At 44.5% G+C, this 22,104-nt stretch overlaps 1 protein-coding gene across 1 annotated transcript in view; it reads right to left on the bottom strand.

The window, feature by feature from the left end:
* Positions 1–1,335: 1,335 nt before the first annotated feature.
* LOC120066669 (fibroblast growth factor receptor 1-A-like) overlaps positions 1,336–22,104 on the bottom strand; it is a 39,428-nt gene continuing 18,659 nt past the window's right edge. The window contains 16 exon segments of the mRNA XM_039018144.1: positions 1,336–2,303; positions 2,531–2,636; positions 4,067–4,204; positions 4,313–4,383; positions 4,507–4,629; positions 4,741–4,931; positions 5,810–5,920; positions 6,525–6,646; positions 6,777–6,922; positions 7,330–7,541; positions 9,193–9,337; positions 11,117–11,307; positions 12,322–12,445; positions 14,323–14,495; positions 15,141–15,230; positions 15,363–15,611. Coding sequence (XP_038874072.1) covers positions 2,127–2,303; positions 2,531–2,636; positions 4,067–4,204; positions 4,313–4,383; positions 4,507–4,629; positions 4,741–4,931; positions 5,810–5,920; positions 6,525–6,646; positions 6,777–6,922; positions 7,330–7,541; positions 9,193–9,337; positions 11,117–11,307; positions 12,322–12,445; positions 14,323–14,495; positions 15,141–15,230; positions 15,363–15,611 — 2,369 coding nt within the window. The 3' untranslated portion in view covers positions 1,336–2,126.

The following is a 22,104-nucleotide window of genomic DNA, read 5'->3' as shown; positions in this document are numbered from 1 at the left end:
TACAGCATGGATTTCAGTGAGAGAACATTGCTGGTTTCTCTAATCGACATCAACTGCGGATGTGGAGCTAAGAATAACGCTGTATTGCAGGTTGTCATGAAAAACATTTGTACTTGAAAAGAAAAATATACGTAGAATGTTTCCACTAATGGTTAAGCAGCCGATTGATTAAAGGGAAAAAAGCAAAGCTGACAAAGAATTGAGACGGCAAAAACTGGCCACGTAATATTCAATACAATTTAAAAGTAATTTCATGTAGCAAACTCCCCCTATGGATTATACTCAAATGGATCAAACATTAGCATCCTTGTACAAAAACAAAACAAATATGGTAATAAAAACAAGAACAGTGTAAATATATATATATTCTTATTAATTCCTAACTGTATTTACAAGGACATTGTAGTTTGAAAGAAATAACTGACCACTGCACCAACATACCACATAAGCAAAAGTATGTGGACACCTGCTCGTCGAACATCTCATTCCAAAATCAAGGGCATGAATATGCAGTTGGTCCCCCCTTTGCTGCTATAACAGCATCCACTCTTCTTGGAAGACTTTCCACTAGATGTTGGAACATTGATGTGGAGACTTGCATCCATTCAGCCACAAGAGCATTAGTAAAGTCGGGCACTGATGTTGGGCGATTAGGCCTGGCTCGCAGTCGGCATTCCAATTCATTACAAAGGTGTTCGATGGGGTCGAGGTCAGGGCTCTGTGCAGGCCAGTCAAGTTCTTCCACACCGATCTCGACAAACCATTCCTGTACGGACCTCGCTTTGTGCACAGGGGCATTGTCATGCTGAAACAGGAAAGGGCCTTCCCCAAACTGTTACCACAAAGTTGGAAGCACAGAATCGTTTAGAATGTCATTGTATGCTGTAGCATTAAGATTTCCCTTCACTGGAACTAAGGGGCCTAGACCAAACCATGAAAAACAGCCCAGACCATTATTCCTCCTCCACCCAGCTTTACAGTTGGCACTATGCATCGGGGCAGATAGCGTTCTTCTGGCATCCGCCAAACCCAGATTAGTCCGCCGGACTGCCAGATGTGAATCGTGATTAATCACTCCAGAGAACGCGTTTCCACTGCTCCAGAGTCCAATGGGGGCGAGCTTTACACCACTCCAGCAGATGCTTGGCATTGCGCATGTTGAGCTATGGCTTGTGTGCGGCTGCTCGGCTATGGAAACCCTTTTCATGAAGCTCCCGACGAACAGTTATTGTGCTGACGTTGCTTCCAAAGGTAGTTTGAAACTCGGTAGTGAGTGTTGCAACCAAGAACCGAGGATTTTTACGCGCTTCAGCACTCCCATTCTGTGAGCTTGTGTGGCCTACCACTTCGCAACCGAGCTGTTTGTTGCTCCTAGACGTTTCCACTTCACAATAACAGCACTTGCAGTTGACCGGTCCACTCTAGCAGGTCAGAAATATGATAAACTGACTTGTTGGAAAGGTGGCATCCTATGACGGTGCCACGTTGAAAGTCACTGAGCTCTTCAGTAAGGCCATTCTACTGCTGATGTTTGTCTACAGAGATTGCATGGCTGTGTGCTCGATTTTATACACCGGGCAGCAACAGATGTGGATGAAATGGCCGAATCCACTAATTTGAAAGCATGCCCACATACTTTTGTATATATAGTGTATACAATGTATGAATGTCCCTTGGTAATATATTCTCTGGAATTGGTCTTAAAAGCAAAATGCTTTCATTTATTATTGATGAACAAATACAACAGACATAATTCTAACTCCGATCCATCCAATTCATAATCCTTTCAATTCAGTCCTGTCTGCTTCCCTTGTTCCGTGGAATGCTCAGAGTAGAGAAATTAGTGAGTGTTTCTTTCTCCTGCACTGTTTGACACAAACAGAAAGAAAATCCCAACAATACAAAGTGCCCTGAAAACATTTCCACCTCAACCACGAGCCAGCGAACTGCCTTGAGTTCTTGATGCCCTACTGGTCGGTTTAAACATTTCCGAAGTAAGCCGCTGTCACAATCTCCACTGGTGTGTTACCTAGTCTCTGGGAAGGTGGGAAATATCCATACCAGGCCAGTGGTACAGAGGAGAACACAGGAAAAGGAATGATAGGGTATTTGAGGGGAGTGAGGTATCAGCGCTTCTTGATGGCCACCCCGTTGGAGTGGGGAGGGAACTTTGGCAGGCAGGGCTCCTCAGCTCCAGCATCGTTGGAGAAGACCGAGTCCTCGCCCGAGGAGCAGGTGGAGCTGCGTGTGTCAGGGTAGCTGGGGGAATACTGGTCCAGAGGCACAGACAGCTCCAAGTACTCCTGCAAACACACACAGATGGCATTTATGAGAGAAGATTAGACACCGGCCAGAACATTCATATCTGGCTTTGGATATCATTACTTTTACACCCACATACAGACAAGTGGCTTAAATGTGAAGTAAACACATTAACATTTTGCATTTACTCCTGACAGTAACATGAGGATATCAGCTCTGTTGACTGTGTGTGTGAACTGCTGAGGTGTGCTCAAATGTGGGGACTCACCTGGTTGGACGTCATGGCCAGGGTGCGGTCCAGGTCTTCCACCAGCTGTTTGAACGTGGGCCGGTGAGAGGGAACAGCATGCCAGCAGTCCCTCATCATCATGTATCTTTGGGAGGGAGGAGAAATGTAGAGAATAGAGCGGGAGAGAAGGAGGGAAAGGTAGAGTAATAATTCTGCTGCTGGTTTGTGTCAATATCTTTACTGCCGCGTCGCGGAGCTCTGGGACAGTATCTTTACTGCGGCGTCCCTGAGCTCTGGGACAGTATCTTTACTGCGGCGTCCCTGAGCTCTGGGACAGTATCTTTACTGCGGCGTCCCTGAGCTCTGGGACAGTATCTTTACTGCCGCGTCCCTGAGCTCTGGGACAGTATCTTTACTGCCGCGTCCCTGAGCTCTGGGACAGTATCTTTACTGCCGCGTCCCTGAGCTCTGGGACAGTATCTTTACTGCCGCGTCCCTGAGCTCTGGGACAGTATCTTTACTGCCGCGTCCCTGAGCTCTGGGACAGTATCTTTACTGCCGCGTCCCTGAGCTCTGGGACAGTATCTTTACTGCCGCGTCCCTGAGCTCTGGGACAGTATCTTTACTGCCGCGTCCCTGAGCTCTGGGACAGTATCTTTACTGCCGCGTCCCTGAGCTCTGGGACAGTATCTTTACTGCCGCGTCCCTGAGCTCTGGGACAGTATCTTTACTGCCGCGTCCCTGAGCTCTGGGACAGTATCTTTACTGCCGCGTCCCTGAGCTCTGGGACAGTATCTTTACTGCCGCGTCCCTGAGCTCTGGGACAGTATCTTTACTGCCGCGTCCCTGAGCTCTGGGACAGTATCTTTACTGCCGCGTCCCTGAGCTCTGGGACAGTATCTTTACTGCCGCGTCCCTGAGCTCTGGGACAGTATCTTTACTGCCGCGTCCCTGAGCTCTGGGACAGTATCTTTACTGCCGCGTCCCTGAGCTCTGGGACAGTATCTTTACTGCCGCGTCCCTGAGCTCTGGGACAGTATCTTTACTGCCGCGTCCCTGAGCTCTGGGACAGTATCTTTACTGCCGCGTCCCTGAGCTCTGGGACAGTATCTTTACTGCCGCGTCCCTGAGCTCTGGGACAGTATCTTTACTGCCGCGTCCCTGAGCTCTGGGACAGTATCTTTACTGCCGCGTCCCTGAGCTCTGGGACAGTATCTTTACTGCCGCGTCCCTGAGCTCTGGGACAGTATCTTTACTGCTGCGTCCCTGAGCTCTGGGACAGTATCTTTACTGCGGCGTCCCTGAGCTCTGGGACAGTATCTTTACTGCGGCGTCCCTGAGCTCTGGGACAGTATCTTTACTGCTGCATCCCTGAGCTCTGGGACAGTATCTTTACTGCGGCGTCCCTGAGCTCTGGGACAGTATCTTTACTGCGGCGTCCCTGAGCTCTGGGACAGTATCTTTACTGCAGCGTCCCTGAGCTCTGGGACAGTATCTTTACTGCGGCGTCCCTGAGCTCTGGGATAATCCCATAGTATCCATTCTAATGATAAAACACTGAGGAAGGAGGCTTACAGTTCATGGGTGCAGGTGGAGGGCTTGTCCATGCGGTGGCCCTCCTTCAGCAGCTTGAACAATTCCTCCACAGGAACCCCCGGGTACGGCGAGCCCCCCAGGGTGAAGATCTCCCAGAGCAGCACCCCGAAAGACCATCTGCAGAGTCAGAAGAACAAACCCGTCAGTCAACACACAGGTCACATGAATCTGTCCAACTTCTGCCCATTCCAACAAATGGTAAAGGTGTATCTATTCCATACTCACACATCACTTTGGTGCGTGTATATCCGGTCAAATAGAGCTTCTGGGGCCATCCACTTGACTGGTAAACGACCCTATGGGTTAAATGCTAGTGTAAATTGGCTTATTTACACAGGAGATGGAATAAGGTAAGGGGAAGCAATTCTCACATGAATTGGCATGGCTGAGGTAGGTAATGTAATTAGTAGCACACTCACATTGGTGGTCTTCTTATAGTAATCAATATGGTGGATATCTCTGGCCAGGCCAAAGTCTGCGATCTTCATCACATTGTCCTCCGTCACCAGCACGTTGCGGGCTGCCAGGTCTCTGTGGATACACTGTACACAGACACATAAGAACTAGGTCTAGCTGGCCCAGCACATACACTGCATCTTTACTGTACTATACTCAACTGTGCTGATGTACGTAGAGTCGGATCCTGATGTTACCTTCTTAGAGGACAGGTACTCCATGCCGCGAGCCACCTGGTAGGCACAGGACACCAGGTCTTTGATAGACATGTTCTCTATGGGCACCTGGTCAGGGTTGTAGCAGTACTCCATGCCTGGTGGACGCCGAGCTCTCAGGTACTCCCGGAGGTTTCCCTTAGAGGCATACTCCACAATAACATAGAGAGGACCTGGGGAGGGAGGGTGAGACAAACGTCACTCACTATTCAACACCACTAGAGGATGTGGCATTTAGAATAACTTTGTGACACAAGACAGACTGATAGGAGCAGAATGGCATTTCAAGCGGTGAGGAAGGATTTCATTGAGGGGTGGAGGGGTCATAGTGAGTTAAGCTCTGAATTATAACCAACAGCTGTATCTTTCTCCTAACATGTCACACACACAGAGACAGAAGACTAATGGTGTATTCTGGACAGCTATTTTGTGGTCAGGGGAGGAAAAAAACATAAAAAAATCAACAACAAAAAAAATCACAGAATTAAGACTCTACAAGATATAAATAAAGAACAAGAAAAATAATCTAAATGTCTGTTTACACGTGTACTCAAGTGTTTAAACAAAATCTACATCACTATCTATAGTAAATGCATCGACTTGAAAACAGTTTGCCAAAAATTTGAGTTTGTATTTCAAACCAAGCCGGGGGGAATAATCTGTGCAATGCTACCAGATTCCTACAGTAACTTCTACTAGAACTTCTCAAGGGATGAGGTGGAACAAAAACAAGCCTTGTGTTTAGGACAGAAAGCTCTGCAATGTTCACAGCAGGGTCAGAACACAGTGCATGGTGCCAGGGCTTGTCAGTGAAGATTTGAAAGATATGGCAACCCTGGCAGCAGCTGTGGTCATCTCAAACTGAGAGCTCGGAAGTTAGGTGTCAGAATCCCTTACTCAAAACATCGGACACATTAACATGCTGTTAAACAACTGAACAATGCAAGGGTCTCAAAACACCACTTTTTCTCTAAAATTAAACATGTTTTCAGCATTTCTGAATGAAAGATTTGAAGGGAAGAAGGGGGGTGTGTGCCAGTGTGAGACCTACCATCCTGGGTACAGGCTCCCAGCAGGTTAATGATGTTCTTGTGCTTCCCAATGATCTTCATCATCTCCATCTCAGAGATCAGATCTGACAGGTCTTTCTCTGTAGCATCAGCTGAGGGGAGCAAAGAAATTCCATTTTGTTTTACTCATAAAATTCACTCAATCCTGAAACCTCTATGATTTGCAAATAATAAAGAATTCCCATGTACAGTAAAACAATCCAAGCTTGTAAAAAACTAGGTAGATTATGCTACACAAAATGATTTCAAAGTACATTTAATTTACTATTTAAAAATGTTTCTAAGGCACCAACTATACGCAAAAGGCTACGGACAGTCTACTTCCAAAGGGACATTCAGGTAGTGGGGGGGGGGGGGGGGCAGTCTGGAGATAAAGGCAGCACATAAATTGCTATTTTCCTACATCCCCACTCGTCACAGTTTTATTAACAGTCACATATCCCAAGTCAGGGGGTTCTCATACATTTTTACACTGGTCTCCCATTTACAGCGGCCAGGAGCCCGTAGCAGATGCCTCTTATGTCTGTGCATCACGGCTCTGAGTAAAACACTCCTCCTATCTTGTAATTACTGTCGTGGCTTTCTGCTACCTTCTATGCTCCTTTTAAATAACTTCCCAACATGCCGTATAGGAGACCCAGCCATGTGCCCAAATCACAGGTTCGATATTGTTTATGAGGGGGGAAAACGACTTACATTTGAGCATCTTCACGGCCACTTTGGTGATCCTGTTTGGCTTCTCTTTGTCCATCCCTACAGCCTCTCCCATCACCACCTGGCCAAAGCAGCCTTCTCCCAAGGGTTTCCCCAGCACCAGTCTGAGTGGGTCAAAGGGTGAGGAAGAAACAAACAAATTTGAGAGGATTGTGACAGACAGGCAATTTTCCCATTCAAAGGTGTGTTATGTGATGTCTGTATTTGATAGGTGTGTTCCAGTCATCTGCGTACCGGTCTCTGGGTAGCTCCCAGCGTGGGTCCTGGGGCAACTCGTATTCAGACACCCCAGACAGCATAGGAGAGCCACTGGATGAGAGGCGGGAGGGCCGCACCAACATCACCCCGGAGTGGAGGGAGGAGCTAGAGTCCACTGACACCTGGAATACAGAAGCCTGCTGTTACTCTCTCATAGTGGAGCCAGGAAAGGAACAACAGACAAAGATGTCCAGTTTGGACAGAAAGTAAATGTACAATTTGTTAAACCCCCAAAATGTTACTGAAATAAGTCTGTAGACACAATGTCACAACTACAACTAATTGATCCCAGTGGAAGCAGAAAGCAGGATGGAACGAACACCTGCCCTCTACTCACACCAACCTGAGTCAGCCCATCGGCTCTTTGGGGAACCAGAAGCTCAAGGAATTAATGTTTTTTATTTTCACAATATAATGAACACTTCCATTTGAAAAGAATAAGTTAAACAAATTTGAAGATGCCATAAAGATTACACTAAATGGGATGAGAATACTACAAAGAGCAAGAAAAGGTATAAAGATTTCAAACCCCCTATCTACTTTCTGTTACCTGTCTGCGCAGTGGGATGCTTTTAGCCAGCTTGTGGACAGCCAGCTGACTGCTGAAGTCACTCTTCTTGGACGAGCTGCGCATCTTTAAGATGATGGCCACGGCCACCATGACAGCAATGAGGAAGAAGCCCACACAGTAGATCAGCACTTCCAGGTAGGTTTGGTTGGGTGGTGGAGAAGGGGGGACTGCTGGATGAGGGCAACGCGATAGGATAGGGGGCAGGAGGTCAACCACACTGGGTCAAATTGCAACTACAGAGGTCCATATATTCTCAAATACCAATCACACTTTCACAACACACAGGCATGTGACACACACAATCACCCTGACACGTTCACTAAGACCACTCAGCTGACATGTACAGAAAAACAGAGCCCTTGACACCACACACAAAGCACAGAGCACAAACTCCTATTGTGGCACCATAATCACTTCTTTCAGGCATAGGGTTTCACTCCACATTCTTTTCCAGTGTGACCCGCAGCCAAGTTCTCTTGAGTTGGGACAAACCCAAATATATTACACAGAGACTTTTGCAAACGGATGAGCATTAAATATACTAACTTTAATGTATTTATTTGTGTGCAAAGGCTCTGTTTTTAAGGAGAACATATATCACAGGCAAAAAAAAACATGCCATTGAACACCGATACACATTTTAAACATGTTCAATAGTAAGTTTAGTTAAATTTGTCTAAAGTAAAATGTCCCATTCTGACTTCCTTAGGGCACATAAAATGGTGGTTCTGCATAAAAGCCCAGTTTTAAATGGCTTGTGTGGTGGTTGTTGGTACAAACAATTTTCATTATGATTTCCTTGTAATTACAAAATTTGACATTGACTCTCATGATAAGGAGCAAACCACCTAAGTATTGAAGTAGACTAGACACAAAATATAACATTTGTTTAATCAAAATCTTCTTATCTCCAATTCAGAACAGTGTTGTAATATTTTGCAATATAGATTCAAATCATCATATTGGCCATTTCTTTTTTACCTCGATTTCCAAAAAACACCAGAATGATACCAACACCAGCAACACAAGTGAGCTGCCCTTGTGTCTAGAGGCTGAATGACAAGCAGCTTGATAATTGGACAAATTCCAACCCTGAGGAATGAGCCATCCACTACAGTGGGCCAATTATCAAAGCTAGCCTTAAGAGCAGGCTTTGTCCTCACAGCAGGAAATGACATCAGGGATATATGTCATTTGCAGTGCTTGTCAGAAAACATTAGCCTTACACATAATCAAATGTAAACACCATATTGAAACCAGAATGGGAGAGACATAGGTTTGAGTAAAACACCAACAGTACTGCCAAACAACCCCTTTTCAATGTAAAACTTAATCTTAAAGCAATAAAGTAGAAGTGCATTGTAAAGTTAATCACTTGAAACATGGAAAAATGACAAATCATTTATGAAATTGGCCAAAATGTTAATTGTAGTAATTTATTTTTTATTCTACTTTCCAATTTTGAGGGTATAAACACTTGAACTTTCAAGGGTTGTCAGTTGAGGTCAGTACTTTCTATGGGTCAGATAGGGTGTTTGGCATTCTGTTATTCCATAAAACAGAAGACAGAGGGGAAACATTTCTCAACATGGACCATACTGTCCCATCCAGAAAGGTTGGATGGGCCTGGAACCATGCTTACAGGGTGAGGGTGAAGGTTAGTAGCACAACTTGGCCTGGCTTCCACACACATTAACATTGTTCACTGAAGTAGGGTCTACAGAGACCATATTCAGAGAAATGTGGAAAGTGGATGACCAGGCCAAAGGGGAGAGGGAGGGGAAAGAGGAAGTAGAGATCAGAGGAGAGAACCATTGATACCTTTAACAACGGACAACCATGCAGAGTGATGAGATAACCCGATAGAATTGCCCGCCAAGCAGGTATACTCCCCAGCGTCATCAAAAGACACATTCCTCAGTTGGAGGATTTCCATCTCCTTGTCCGTGGTGTTAAGGCCAGCAGTCTAGAAAAGAACAATGGAAGCAGACCCGACAAGAGGACCAGAGGAAAAAGGGAGGCATGAGTAAAAGATTCTGAAAAGAGAAAAACTTCTGGTAGTGGAGGGGACAGGACAGAGGGTGGCTGGGGTGTTCACCCCCCCCCCCCTCTCAGTCCAACACCATCCCCCCTACCAAGAGTAAAAACCCACACTGCCATTAGAGGGCGCTGACAGAATCAGCCCTCCAGTCAGTTAGTGGAGGAGCTAGTTAGGTAGAGACCGCACCGCAGCACTGAACCCCTTCACTGTACCATCACCATTTGAGGAGAAGCAGGGACGGACATCCCATACCCTATAGACTCATCTCTACATGCAAGAGATGAGCTACATGGAAAACCCCTCAGCAGAGCACACTTCACCATACAACAAATCCACAAGAAAAGAAGGGAGCTCATTGAAAGATGGAACGGCTGAGTAAGACAGATGAAAAGCAGTGGGGAGAAAAACAAGGCAGTAATAAGAGCATAAGACTTTGAAGGGCGAGGGAGTGAAAGTAATAGCAGTGGATGGTAGGAGAAGCCCTTATTTGGATGGCACAGGAGAGGCATGGGGCAGGGAAGAGAAAGCAGTCCAACATAAACGAAGACTAAACACATTCAACCGCTCTGCTGGGAATTTTCCATAGAGTCATTTACAGTCAGGAGCACCGAGGCGGGATAGAGGGAGGGAGGGAGCGAGGGAGGAAAGAAACAGCTGAGGTTGTCCCTAAATAAGTCTCTAAGTCTCCAGGTGGCCCTAACAGCCCCTGGCTGAGGCTCTCTGTGTGCTCTGAGCTACTGCTGCTACATGGGGCGGTTACCTTGGGCCTCATGCCTGATGACGGTCAGCCAGGCTGACTGATTGGCCTCGCCTATATAATTGGACACTTTACATATATACTCCCCGCTCTCCTCCTCAGTGACATTGTAGAGGGTCAACACCTGAGTGTCCGAGCTATTGACCCCAGAGTGCTGCAAACAAAAACAAGTCACGTGCAACAAGTCAATGAGGTTGTAACAAACATTTAAATCAGATTGAGGGGTCAAAAAGCAGTTGTCGCTGTTGAATGAGATCACAATCATTTGCTAGTGTGGACTTTCCTCTCTCAAGCATAGAGCTTTACTCAACAGGGCACAGGAAACTACCTCTTATATAGAGGGATCATATCCTAGGAGAGGGATACTATTTTCCCTCCTTTGTCAGACAACCTTGAATTGATAGAATAGAGAAGACACAATGAAACTGATACAATGAAAATGAGAAACTAGATTTAATTGAAATCTAATACGGTTTGGCTGTATTCCCCAAGTATTACATGGGTTGCCATCTCTTACTTAGGGTGTGTTCGTAAATGCGCTCTGGGCATTCGTAAATACAGAATGTTGGCAGTCTGTTCCTAAATTCTGAGCGTTTTGATCTCGAAGTGTTCAAAGCGTCCTAGCAGAGCTGATTAGGCTGTTGTCATGTTATCTATAGCCGTTGGTGACTAACTGTGCTGCTGGCAACAATATAATAACATTTTATTGCCTACGTTTATTGACACCGGTCATATTCAACGGGTGTTCCGTGTTCGTAAATTCATCAGTTATTCTGCGCTCAGTCAGGCGAGAGTGCTTTGAAATCTGGAGTAGATAGCCAGAGTGAATTTACGAACGCACCCATAACCTACATTTTATCACCTTTTGTTCCAGACTGAAAATAATACTTGCAGCCATGTGGTGTGTACAGTCTGGTGGACTCAGTCCGTGCACTGCGAGCCCCTACCTTGAGGACACGGACGTAGGGTAAGCCATCAGGGCCCACGCGGCTTCCATTGACCTCGATGTGCTTCAGCCACTGGATGTGAGGCTGGGGGTCGCTGAACACCTTACACTCAAACTCCACATCACTGCCCACCACCGCAGTGTTATTGGCTGGCAGTCCGGCTTGCAGGATGGGTCTGTGGGGGGAACGCTCTGCGACACAGACACACGTCAATCACATTGAAAGACATGTCAACCACATACTTGTGGAAAATCCTAGTGGTCATTGCAACAGAAATACCTTGGTAAAAACAACAATGGATTATCATTGTGGAAAAACAGCTTGGTGATTTGGTGACGTTTCTAGTTCATTCCAGTAATGAATAGGGATTGAGGCATGGCTGAACTAGGAGAGTAACAGACAACATGTCAGTAGAGCCTGATCTAGGCAAGGTTACAAGGTTACCCTGGTCTCATGTCATTTCACTACTTAAATACGGTAAGCTTTACAGCCAGGGATATAACAGTTCCCCTACTACTCTGTCGCCTGTATAATTGTTGCCATTTGGCCCAAATGACTGGAAACACAAGCTTGCAGACAAGTTTGAAGCCGCTGCCCTGAAATAAATGTTCTCTGGGCGCCCTTTTGATGACTGATAACTCCCCCAACCGTACTAATGAGCCCAGCATCTGGCAGGGAAACAACTTGTCAGGCTTCGGTTGCTTTCCTGATACAGAGATCAGTGTGGTGCTTTGCACACATTTTGTAGAATTACACTCCGTCTCCAAAATGATCTCACAGCTGATCAAGGTTGGGGAGTTAAGTCACGCCAACCCCGGGCCCAGCCGCAAATATCCCAGGAGACACCACTGTCTGTGGTGGAGCTTTGATTTATAGAACCAATGGAGCGTGAGTCAGTCACAGGGCAGGTCCAGGAGGGAATATTAATTTCACCCTTATACACAGCTCCATCGACAGAGCCACAACGCAAACAAGGTTAATTTAAAAAAAAGACTAATTTGAAAGACCATGTGACTCTCCTTGGAAAAAGGGCCAGCATTACTTCGATTACTAGGGCCTAGTGTTGTAAACCATTAGCTATATTGAACCAACAATACTTAGGCTACATGGATATCCAATTGATGATTAAACCAGGGGAATGGGTTAGGCTTTGGGATGCTTAGCAAGAAATTTCACCTATACAACGACCCCGAGAAGAGACTTACCGACAACATCCAGCTGGTAAGTGTGGTTAATGCTTCCATGTTGGTTTTCTACTACACAGGTGTAGTTTCCCTTGTCGGATGGCACTACAGACTCCATGATGATGGTCCACATGTGTTCTCGAACCTACAAATTGGAGAAGAGGAAGGTTAAATATTTTGTCAGAGGAGGAAGTATGGAAGGCACTTGAAGATGACAGCTGGTCCAACCAAAGCACTAAGACTTAAATAGATCCCCAAAGCCCCATACTTTCACAAGACATCCTATCAATACTATAAAACGCAAGAGACTTGTTTAGATTATAAAAAAGGCTGTAAAGCCAGCCTGATTCATAAGTACATTTCTTGAATGATTATTTTCTCTGACATTGGGATTTACATAACCTCTCAAGAGCACATTTAATTCTGCTAGTTAATATTTCCCCATTTTGTACAAATAACTAACGAGTTCAATGATGTCTAATGAAATCCAGATCAAAAGATAATTTTTTTCCCATGGGAAGGAGGAGGAACTATCAGGATACTATTTCCCATGTCGTATAAAACTATTGTGGCCATTGCTTGAGGAATAGTACATTAATGCACCATTGGAAACATATTGAGGCTGGGAAACAGTTTTTTGGTGGTTACATGACTTGTATGTCACAACCTGTTCCGGGAAAAACTATGGTTGACTACAGTCAGGTTACAGCCCATGTACATCTAAGGCTAAGTCCTGTTCTCTATATTCCAAGTTATAATTGTTCTTCCATAAATCTGCCAAGACCGGTAGTGTGTGATTAAACTCGAACAAACCTCTCAGACAATGGCAACATCAAACACGCAGACCCTGCATTACGCTTTCTCTCATTTAGCTAAAATGTACTGGGGTTCTACAGCTGCTTCTGGCCAGATGTGTTGTGCTTGGGATAATACATGTGGTCTGTATTATTTCCTCCTGCCGTCTCTATACATTAAGACTATATGAACAATGCAGTCGTGGTCATAAAACCAAAGCGCGGGGTGGTTGGCGAGCCCCGTTCATAGACATCCCCAGCCTCCCATCTAGACCTTGACTGAAAAAACAGCAGCCAGATGGTAAAGCTGGGCAGGGGAGAGAAGGCAGGGAGCTGATAGGAAACTCCTTAATGTGTCCCAGCTGGGGGGGCCTGCCGAGGACAAGGCTGGACAACACCTTGATGGGAAGAGCAGATGAACAGGACCCTGGCCCCCTACAACATCCCAGCACATCTTACACCACGTGAGGCTGTCGCAAGCCAACACACAACCATCCACGCTGCAGTGCGGATATGGTCAACTTTAAAAGCCAAGCACACAGTATACAGATGCTATCTGCATCAGGGAAAAGATAAGTAAACCACGCCCATTACTGTGAACTGTTTACACGGTCTCACTTCCTCTGACAGCGAGCTGTCCTATTCTGCTCCCGAACACAGAGATGGAAGGAAAACTGCCTAATGTCAATTGAATCAGACATGTAGTTTGTCAACGGGCATCAAATAAAAAAATATGTATAAAAAAAATAATAATAATTGGATGTGAAATGGATTTATCCTGTCTCCTCTATGAAAAACAAATGACATTGAGTTTCCTTTTTGAGAAGTTGGTTTTGCTATACGCAGATATATCTTGACAGAAAACAAATGCAGTAAACAGCAGTTACCCAGATTCATTAAAATGAGGACAGCCAGGTGTATCCTGCTTCTTAAGGAGTGCTAAAATTGCTATCCTCGAGGAATGCTTTTGTGGCACAATCATCCCTTTGTGGCATTGCATTTCACCTTGCATTGTTCCCCAGTTAGAGGAAAGCAGGAGCTAGTTTCACACCTATCTAACAGGCCTCTAATGCTGTGGGGTGGGGGCTGGTGATCTAAAAGTGATGATATCACCATCACACCTGCACTCATGGTCAAGGAGTTTGGGGATATTCAATTAGGATCAATGTACAGTATGGTCTTTGGGCAGTCTAGTACCAAGGGGTGAATTCAGGGAGGGGAGGTTTACCTTGAAGCCCCCGATGCGCTGATCCCTCTTGAACTCCTTGCCGTTCTTGAACCACTTGAGTGTTGGGGTAGGGTTCCCACTGGCCTGGCAGCGGAACTTGACCGTCTTACTGGCTGGGACAGCATGCAACTTTTTTTCCATCTTCTCTGGCTGAGCCCACTGAGGGGCCATCGCTGAAGAACAAGGGAGAGAAAGACAGAAAAGTTAAACACCTTTGACAAAAATTGACATCAATTATGTGTGCAAGTAGTTTCCATCAGGCTAAGGAGTATTTCATAAAACTACAAAAACAGTCAAGACCATTTCCTGTTAAAATATATATATATATATACTAAACACCAGTATAGGATTGACTAGTCTCCTGGGGCACCAAGGTCATCATAAGGGGTGCCCGCCACGCTAGCTGCTTACTTCCCCGTGGGCCCAAGGCAATCACCAGATGCCAGCTGACCACGACTGACTGGCTTTACAATGCACCGTAGACTCAAACACTAAATCAGGGGACGTCTGGAATGGACCGAGCTGAGTCACTAGCGTGACATTTCTTACTCAAGTGTAACCACCACTGTGGACTGCTATTGTTCCTCAATCACAACCGTGGACAAATCACTCTTAGATGAACAGCAAACACGCCTAATAGGTGAATCACACATGAACTGTAGCTGAGACTGTAAATAACCAAATTAGTTAGGGCTTTGTTATGTTAAGCTTAAGGCATTAACCTCAACAGGAGCAGAATCTGGTCCAAGCTCTGTTCTACCATTTCAAGGAAACAGAAATGTTGACAGGTAGTAGGACTAGGAGGATGAGACACTTACGCAAAAGCTTTTGACTGCTAGACAGCTTTGCCTCCTCTGAGGAAGACTCATCCTCCTCTTCTTCATCTTCAGAGGATGCCAGGATATCAACTGGTGAATAGGAAAAGAGGACAAATATGTCATAGGACTTGGGCTTCCCTGCATTGATATACCTTTAATTGTTTCTCTCTACGGGACCAGTGATTTGAGCGCTCAGTGGTAGCTTAGTATATTTAACCTTACCTGTAACATTGACAGAGAAGTAGGAGCTGTGGTTGCCAAAGGCGACGCAGGTGTACAGGCCCGAGTCAGCCGGCTCCACCCCCTCGATCTCCAGTTGGCCGTCTCGTAAACGTGTGTGCTCCCCATCCACCACCAATGCGTCGTCCTTGGTCCAGTTGACTGACTCAGTGTTACATTTCAGCTCCAGTCGGTCTCCAGGGTACAGGGTGTAAAGCTCCGCTTGGATTTTCACAGGTGGTGCAGGGACGACTAGGGGAAAAAACAGGGCAAAGTGAGGGCTAAGTACCTTCCTGTACAATAGTATACATTAAAAAAAAGCAGGCACGCTCCAACTAACACACTGCTAGCAGATACCCATAGACTTCCATTAATTATGCTAATGCTAGTTAGCGAAACTACCTCCAACTTCCTTCATACTGGACACAAAGGCATAAAAATGGTATCTACGATTTCATCTGACTCTGGGGAATTAGACAAAGGACCTCGTTGCCAAATTCCTGAAGTATCCCTTTAGTCAATGGGCTGATAGGAAAACTACAGAAAAAATTGTTCATATGATACTGGGAGATGCATATCAAAATGTATGCAACTGTATACAGCAGGAGACAGATTATATAATATCTACAACATGACCAGTCTTAAGAAAATGTCTTGAGGAAAAAAAGTACAAAAATCTAAATAGTGCATGTCATATCTGACATTTGGTAAATGTACAAAAAGCTCTCATACTGTGATGCAACAATCTATGTTCTAATCAAATTGACTGATAAAAAGGCATATGTCTTGTGACATATAATCTTGTGCCCAGCTATATGATAAAAGGAATCACAAAAAGACAAGGGAGCAGCTCATTCCTCGATGTCCCTGAAAGTACCATCATCCACATTCACGCACGGTTTATTGAATCTAAGCCCTTGTTTGCGTTTGCTGAAAATCGAGCTGCAGCCTCTTACCTTCTCCACCCAATCCCTGACTATGCTCTCCATTAAATTCAATCGCACCCCATATTAGTCAAGGGCCAATCGTCAGGCTGGCAAGGAGCTCTTTGGGAGAGTAAAGTGGAATTAGATTAGAGGAATGAGGAGGGGAGCTTGACACCTGAGTCCCCTGTTTTCTACGACTACATAGACGACCAGGGGGTGGGAGTAAACCAATTATGTTGACATATAGTCCATCAAGCTAAACTTGTCTGGGAGTCTATGGGGACATTTGTCTGTTCCAGACGCTGGAAAAACATTAGAGGACAATGTGGTCTAAACCTTAGCTATAGGCTGAGGACTTGCTATACAGTGAAAAAGCCATCTTTGCCTTTTCCAAGTGGTATTGTCTGGCACAAACACCTGTCACAATACATTTTCTGCATCCTTTGCAGTGATGGGAGAAATGTTTTTTTTATAGTTACATATTGCAATTTTATTCAGATACTTGACTCCAAGTATCGATTTGCTATGTACGCCTAGTGTTAGAGCTAGTCGTCTGTACCTAACCAGTCAGGCTTCAAGACGGGGTCAATCAACAGACTGCTGTGTCACGGAAGCTCTCCTCACTGCCAAAGCTGACTCACTCTCCTCTGTTCTCATCCTCCTAGATCTATCCGCTGCCTTTGACACCTTGAACCATCAAATCCTCCTCTCCACCCTCTCAGGACTGGACGTCTCAGGCTCTGCATGCTCTTGGATTACATCCTACCTGGCAGGCCGCTCCTACCAGGTGACATGGAGAGGATGCGTCTGCACCACGTACTCTCACTACTGGTGTCCCCCAGGGCACCACCTCAAGCTCAACAAGACTGAACTGCTCCCGGGGAAGGCCTGCCCACTCAGAGTGGTGCCATCAAGGCACGCCCCCCCCCCCCCCCAGCTCGGGCTCTACTGATGGCTTCCTTAAGGAAAAATGTACTTTCTGTGCCTGTGATGTGGTTGTCCCACCTAACTATCTGTAGATTAATGCATTTACTGTATGTTGCTCTGGATACGAGCGTATGCTAAATTTCTAGTGTAAATGTACCTGCGCCAAAACTCAGGTATTTTTCATCCTATAGCTTGTTCTCCATCTTCTTCTTAAAATAGTGAGCCAACATGTTCAGCACTTTTTTGCAATGACTGAGCAAAACAAATTCTCATGCTCTCGTCTCAGAGTACCCCAGTATGAGTCATAATACCCATAAAACTTAGCGGTAACATGGAAAATGTTACATTTGTTTTTCCACCATAAAATTACTCCTATGGGCGGTTTTATAAATACTTAAAATAAGGGCTGTGTTTCGTGTAGGCTTACCCTGGCGTGACATTTTAATAACCATGTAAATATGACTTTTTTCAATATACAGTACCAGTCAAAAGTTTGGACACACCTCATTAAAGGGTTTTTCTTTATTTTTACATTGTAGAATAATAGTGAAAACAGTAAAGCTATCAAATAACACATGTAATCATGTAGTAACCCAAAAGTGTTAAATCAAAATGTATTTTATATTCTTTAAAGTAGCCACCCTTTGCCTTGGTGACAGCTTTGCACACTAGGTATTCTCTCAACCACCTGAAATGCTTTTCCAACAGTATTGAAGGAGTTCCCACATATGCTGAGCACTTGTTTGCTGCTTTTCCTTCACTCTGCTGTCCAACTCATCCCAAACCATCTCAATTGCATTGAGTTCTAGTGATTGTTCAGGCCAGGTCATCTGATGCAGCACTCCATCACTCTCCTTTTTGGTAAAAATAGCCCTTACACAGCCGAGGTGTGTTGTGTCATTGTCCTGTTGAAAAACAAATGAATGTCCCACTAAGAGCAAACCAGATGAGATGGAGTAACGCTGGTGAATCCTGTGGTAGCCATGCTGGTTAAGAGTGCCTTGAATTCTAAATAAATCAATGACAGTGTCACCAGCAAAGCACCCCCCATACCATTACACCTCCTCCTCCATGCTTCACTTTGGGAACCACAAATGTGGAGATCATCCATTCACCTACTCTGCTTCTCACAAAGACACGGCGGTTGGAGCCAAAAATCTCAAATTTGGACTCAGACCAAAAGGACAGATTTCCACCGGTCTAATGTCCATTGCTTGTGTTTCTTGGCCCAAACAAGTCTCTTCTTATTATTGGTGTTCTTTAGTAGTGGTTTCTTTGCAATTCAACCATGAAGGCCTGATTCAAGCAGTCTTCTCTGAACAGTTGATGTTGAGATATGTCTGCTACTTGAACTCTGACGCATTTATTTGGGCTGCCATTGAGGAGGTGCAGTTAACTCTAATGAACTTATCCCCTGCAGCAGAGGTAACTCTGGGTCTTCCTTTCCTGTGGCGGTCCTCATGAGAGCCAGTTTCATCATAGCACTTCATGGTTTTTCAAATCAATTTTTATTTGTCACATGCGCCAAATACAACAGGTGCAGATCTTACAGTGAAATGCTTACTTACAAGCCCTTAAACTAACAATGCAGTTAAGAAAAAAAGTGTAAAGTAAAAAATCAATCAAATGAAGAGCAGCAGTAAAATAACAATAGCGAAGGTATATACGTGGGGTACCAGTATAGAGTCAATGTGCAGGGGCACCGGTTAGTTGAGGCAGTATGTAGGTAGAGTTAAAGTGACTATGCATAGATAAACAGCAGTGTTTTTTTTTATTTTTTATTTAATTTATTTTTATAAAGAGGGGTGGGGCAGCCATTTGGCTGGGTAGCCATTTGACTAGCTGTTCAGGTGTCTTATGGCTTGGGTGTAGAAGCTGTTAAGAAGTATTTTGGACCTAGACTTGGCGCTCCAGTACCGCTTGCCGTGCGATAGCAGAAAGAACAGACTATGACTAGGGTGGCTGGAGTCTTTGACAATTTTTAGGGCCTTTCTGACACTGCCTGGTATAGAGGTCCTGGATGGCAGGAAGCTTGGCCCCAGTGATGTACTGGGCCATACACACTACCCTCTGTAGTGCCTTGTGGTCGAAGGCCGAGTAGTTGCCATACCAGGCAGTGATGCAACCAGTCAGGATGCACTTGATGGTGCAGCTACACTTAACTGCACTTGAAGAAACGTTCAAAGTTCTTGAAATGTTCCAGATTGACTGCCCATGTCAGGTAGCCTAGTGGTTAGAGTGTTGGGCCAGTAACTGAAAGGTTGCTGGATTGAATCCCTGAGCTGACAAGGTAAAAATCTGTTGTGCTGCCCCTGAACAAGGCAGTTAACACACTGTTCCTAGGCTGTCATTGAAAATAAGAATTTGTTCTTAACTGACTTGCCTAGTCAAATAAAATATTTTTTTCTTTTTAAATATATACAGGAAATATTGAAATGCAAATGGAGGTGGTGTTGCTATATACACAGAGTGTACAAAACATGTTTTTTAAACTCCATTTCCATGACAGACTGACCAGGTGAAAGCCATGATCCCCCTATTGATGTCACTTGTTAAATCCACTTCAATCACTGTAGGTGAAGGGGAGGAAACAGATTAAAGAAGAATTTTTAAGCCTTGTCAAGAATGGTCCACCACACAAAGGAAATCCAGTCAACTGTGGGAAGCATGAGTCAATATGGGCCAGCATCCCTGTGGAACGCTTTTGACACCTTGTAGAGTCCATGCCCCAACGAAGTGAGCCTGTTCTGAGGGCAAAAGGGGGCTGTAACTCAATATTAGGAAGGTGTTCTTAATGTATTGTACACTCGGTACATGTTTAGAGTATTCCTGTTAGGCTGAGAGAGGATCTCATATCAGAATATATGGAAGTAATATGGCAACAGGTTCATCAGCCTCACTTAAAGTCTATTCTTGTAGGAAGTTGCTATAGACCAGAGTGCTAAAAGTTTATATTTCGACTGTGTGTGAGAAATGGTCGATAATAATATCAACAGAGGTATATTTTCTGGGTGACCTAAATATTGACTGGTTGTCATCAAGCTGTCCATTCAAAAATAAGCTTCAATCTGTAACTGATGCCTGCAATCTAGTTCAGGCTCAGTCAACCTACCATAGTATTTACAAACAAAACAGGAACTAAATCATCCACGTGTATTGACCACATCTTAACTAACGCGGCAGAAATCTGCTCTAAAGCAGTATCCACACCTATCGGATGTAGTAAATCATAATAGCTATATCCATAATAGCTATATCCTGAAATTGTGTATAAGCGATCATACAAGAGGTTTTTCAGTGATTCCTATGTCAAAGATGTGAAAAATATTTGTTGGTCTGATATGTGTAATGAGGAACAACCTGATGCCACACTTGGAAGTATTTATGAAACTGCTTTTTCCAGTTACTGATAGGCATGCGCCCATCAAGAAAGTGACTGTTAAAAAACAGCCAAATCCCCATGGATAGATTAATTGAAAAACTGTATGGAACAAAGATAAATGATATAAAGAATGATAGTAAAAAGTTCTGGAGTAGCTTAAATGAAATTCTAGGCACAAAAAACAGCGAACTCAGCTCCATCCTTCATTGAGGCAGATGGCTTGTTCATAACAAAACCCTTTGATACTGCCAACCACTTTAATAACTTTTTTTGTTGACAAGATAAGCAACCTTAGGCATGACATGCAAACAACAAATGCTGAGCCTTCATATTCATGCATAACGGACCAAATAATGAAAGACAAGCACTGTAGGTTCCGCAAAGTTGGTGTGGAAGAGGTGAAAAAAAAGTGTCTATAAATAAGGACAAGCCACCTGGTACTTTTTAAATCAAAAGTAGGCCTAATTATTGCAGTAACCTAAATTATTTTATATTTGTAAAATTACAGACGAGTAGGCCTCGATAAATAATTCCGTTTCCACCTCACAACTTGGCTGTCACTTTGAGAAACATGTCAAAGAGGCCGTCTAGGACGGCCAAGTCGTCAAAAAAACTAAACAATTTGACCCTAACCCCTAAATTCAGAGCAATACCCAACGGACTATTATGAGTCAGGCGATAAGCTGTTTTACAAATTCTGTCAACATACTATTGATTGGACCCGTAACAATACGTGTGATGACCACTTAAAGTGTAAAGCTCATGTGAAGAACAAGGAAAAGCACCGTGTTAGCCAAAGCATGCCTCTTCAAACGACCATTACTAGTGCAAGCGCATCAGCAGATTCAAGACGAGAATTTATTCAGGACTTTGTGGCTGTGTGCGCCGAGTTTGACAAGCTAAAAAAGCTACAGCCGTTTCTAGTGAAGTATTGCAAACAGGGAGGAGCGTTGCCGAAAATGAAAGCAGTCTCAGTCAAATTCGCCTGCCCCGTGTGTTCGACCAACATGACTGCCATTCTACAGAAGATCCGTGGGAAGAAGTTTGCAGTGGTTGTTGACGAGACTGATGCAAGGGATTGCAGCATTCTAAACATCGTCATTGGTGAGTTAACAGCCTATTAATATACCGTTGCAATAGCCAACATTTACATTCTGCAATGTGAATTGTCCGCATGCAAATTGTGATATTCCAAACGACGAGCTATCGTGTTGAAATATAACGATGCATAATGTCAGCAGCTGTCTGCCTCTCCATCTAGCCAACTATCGCTGTATCTATATTGTGTTTACACTTGCAATTTAAATAACACTTATTTTGGTTGAAACATAATTCGTTTTTCCTTAACTTTCATTGCAGGTGTTGAAAACCAGTACTTTCTGGTGGATGTCATTTTCATGGACAGATGAAACTACTCCACGTTTTCCCAGCTGTACTAGCCTCCCTCCACAGCAACCATCTGAACCTGAATGATGCCTGGGCAGTGGTCACAGATAATGCCTCCTACTGA

The sequence above is a fragment of the Salvelinus namaycush genome, chromosome 1, assembly GCF_016432855.1.
Source record: "Salvelinus namaycush isolate Seneca chromosome 1, SaNama_1.0, whole genome shotgun sequence".
In the NCBI taxonomy this organism is placed as follows: Eukaryota; Metazoa; Chordata; class Actinopteri; order Salmoniformes; family Salmonidae; genus Salvelinus; species Salvelinus namaycush.
This window is presented reverse-complemented; position numbering and strand designations above follow the sequence as displayed.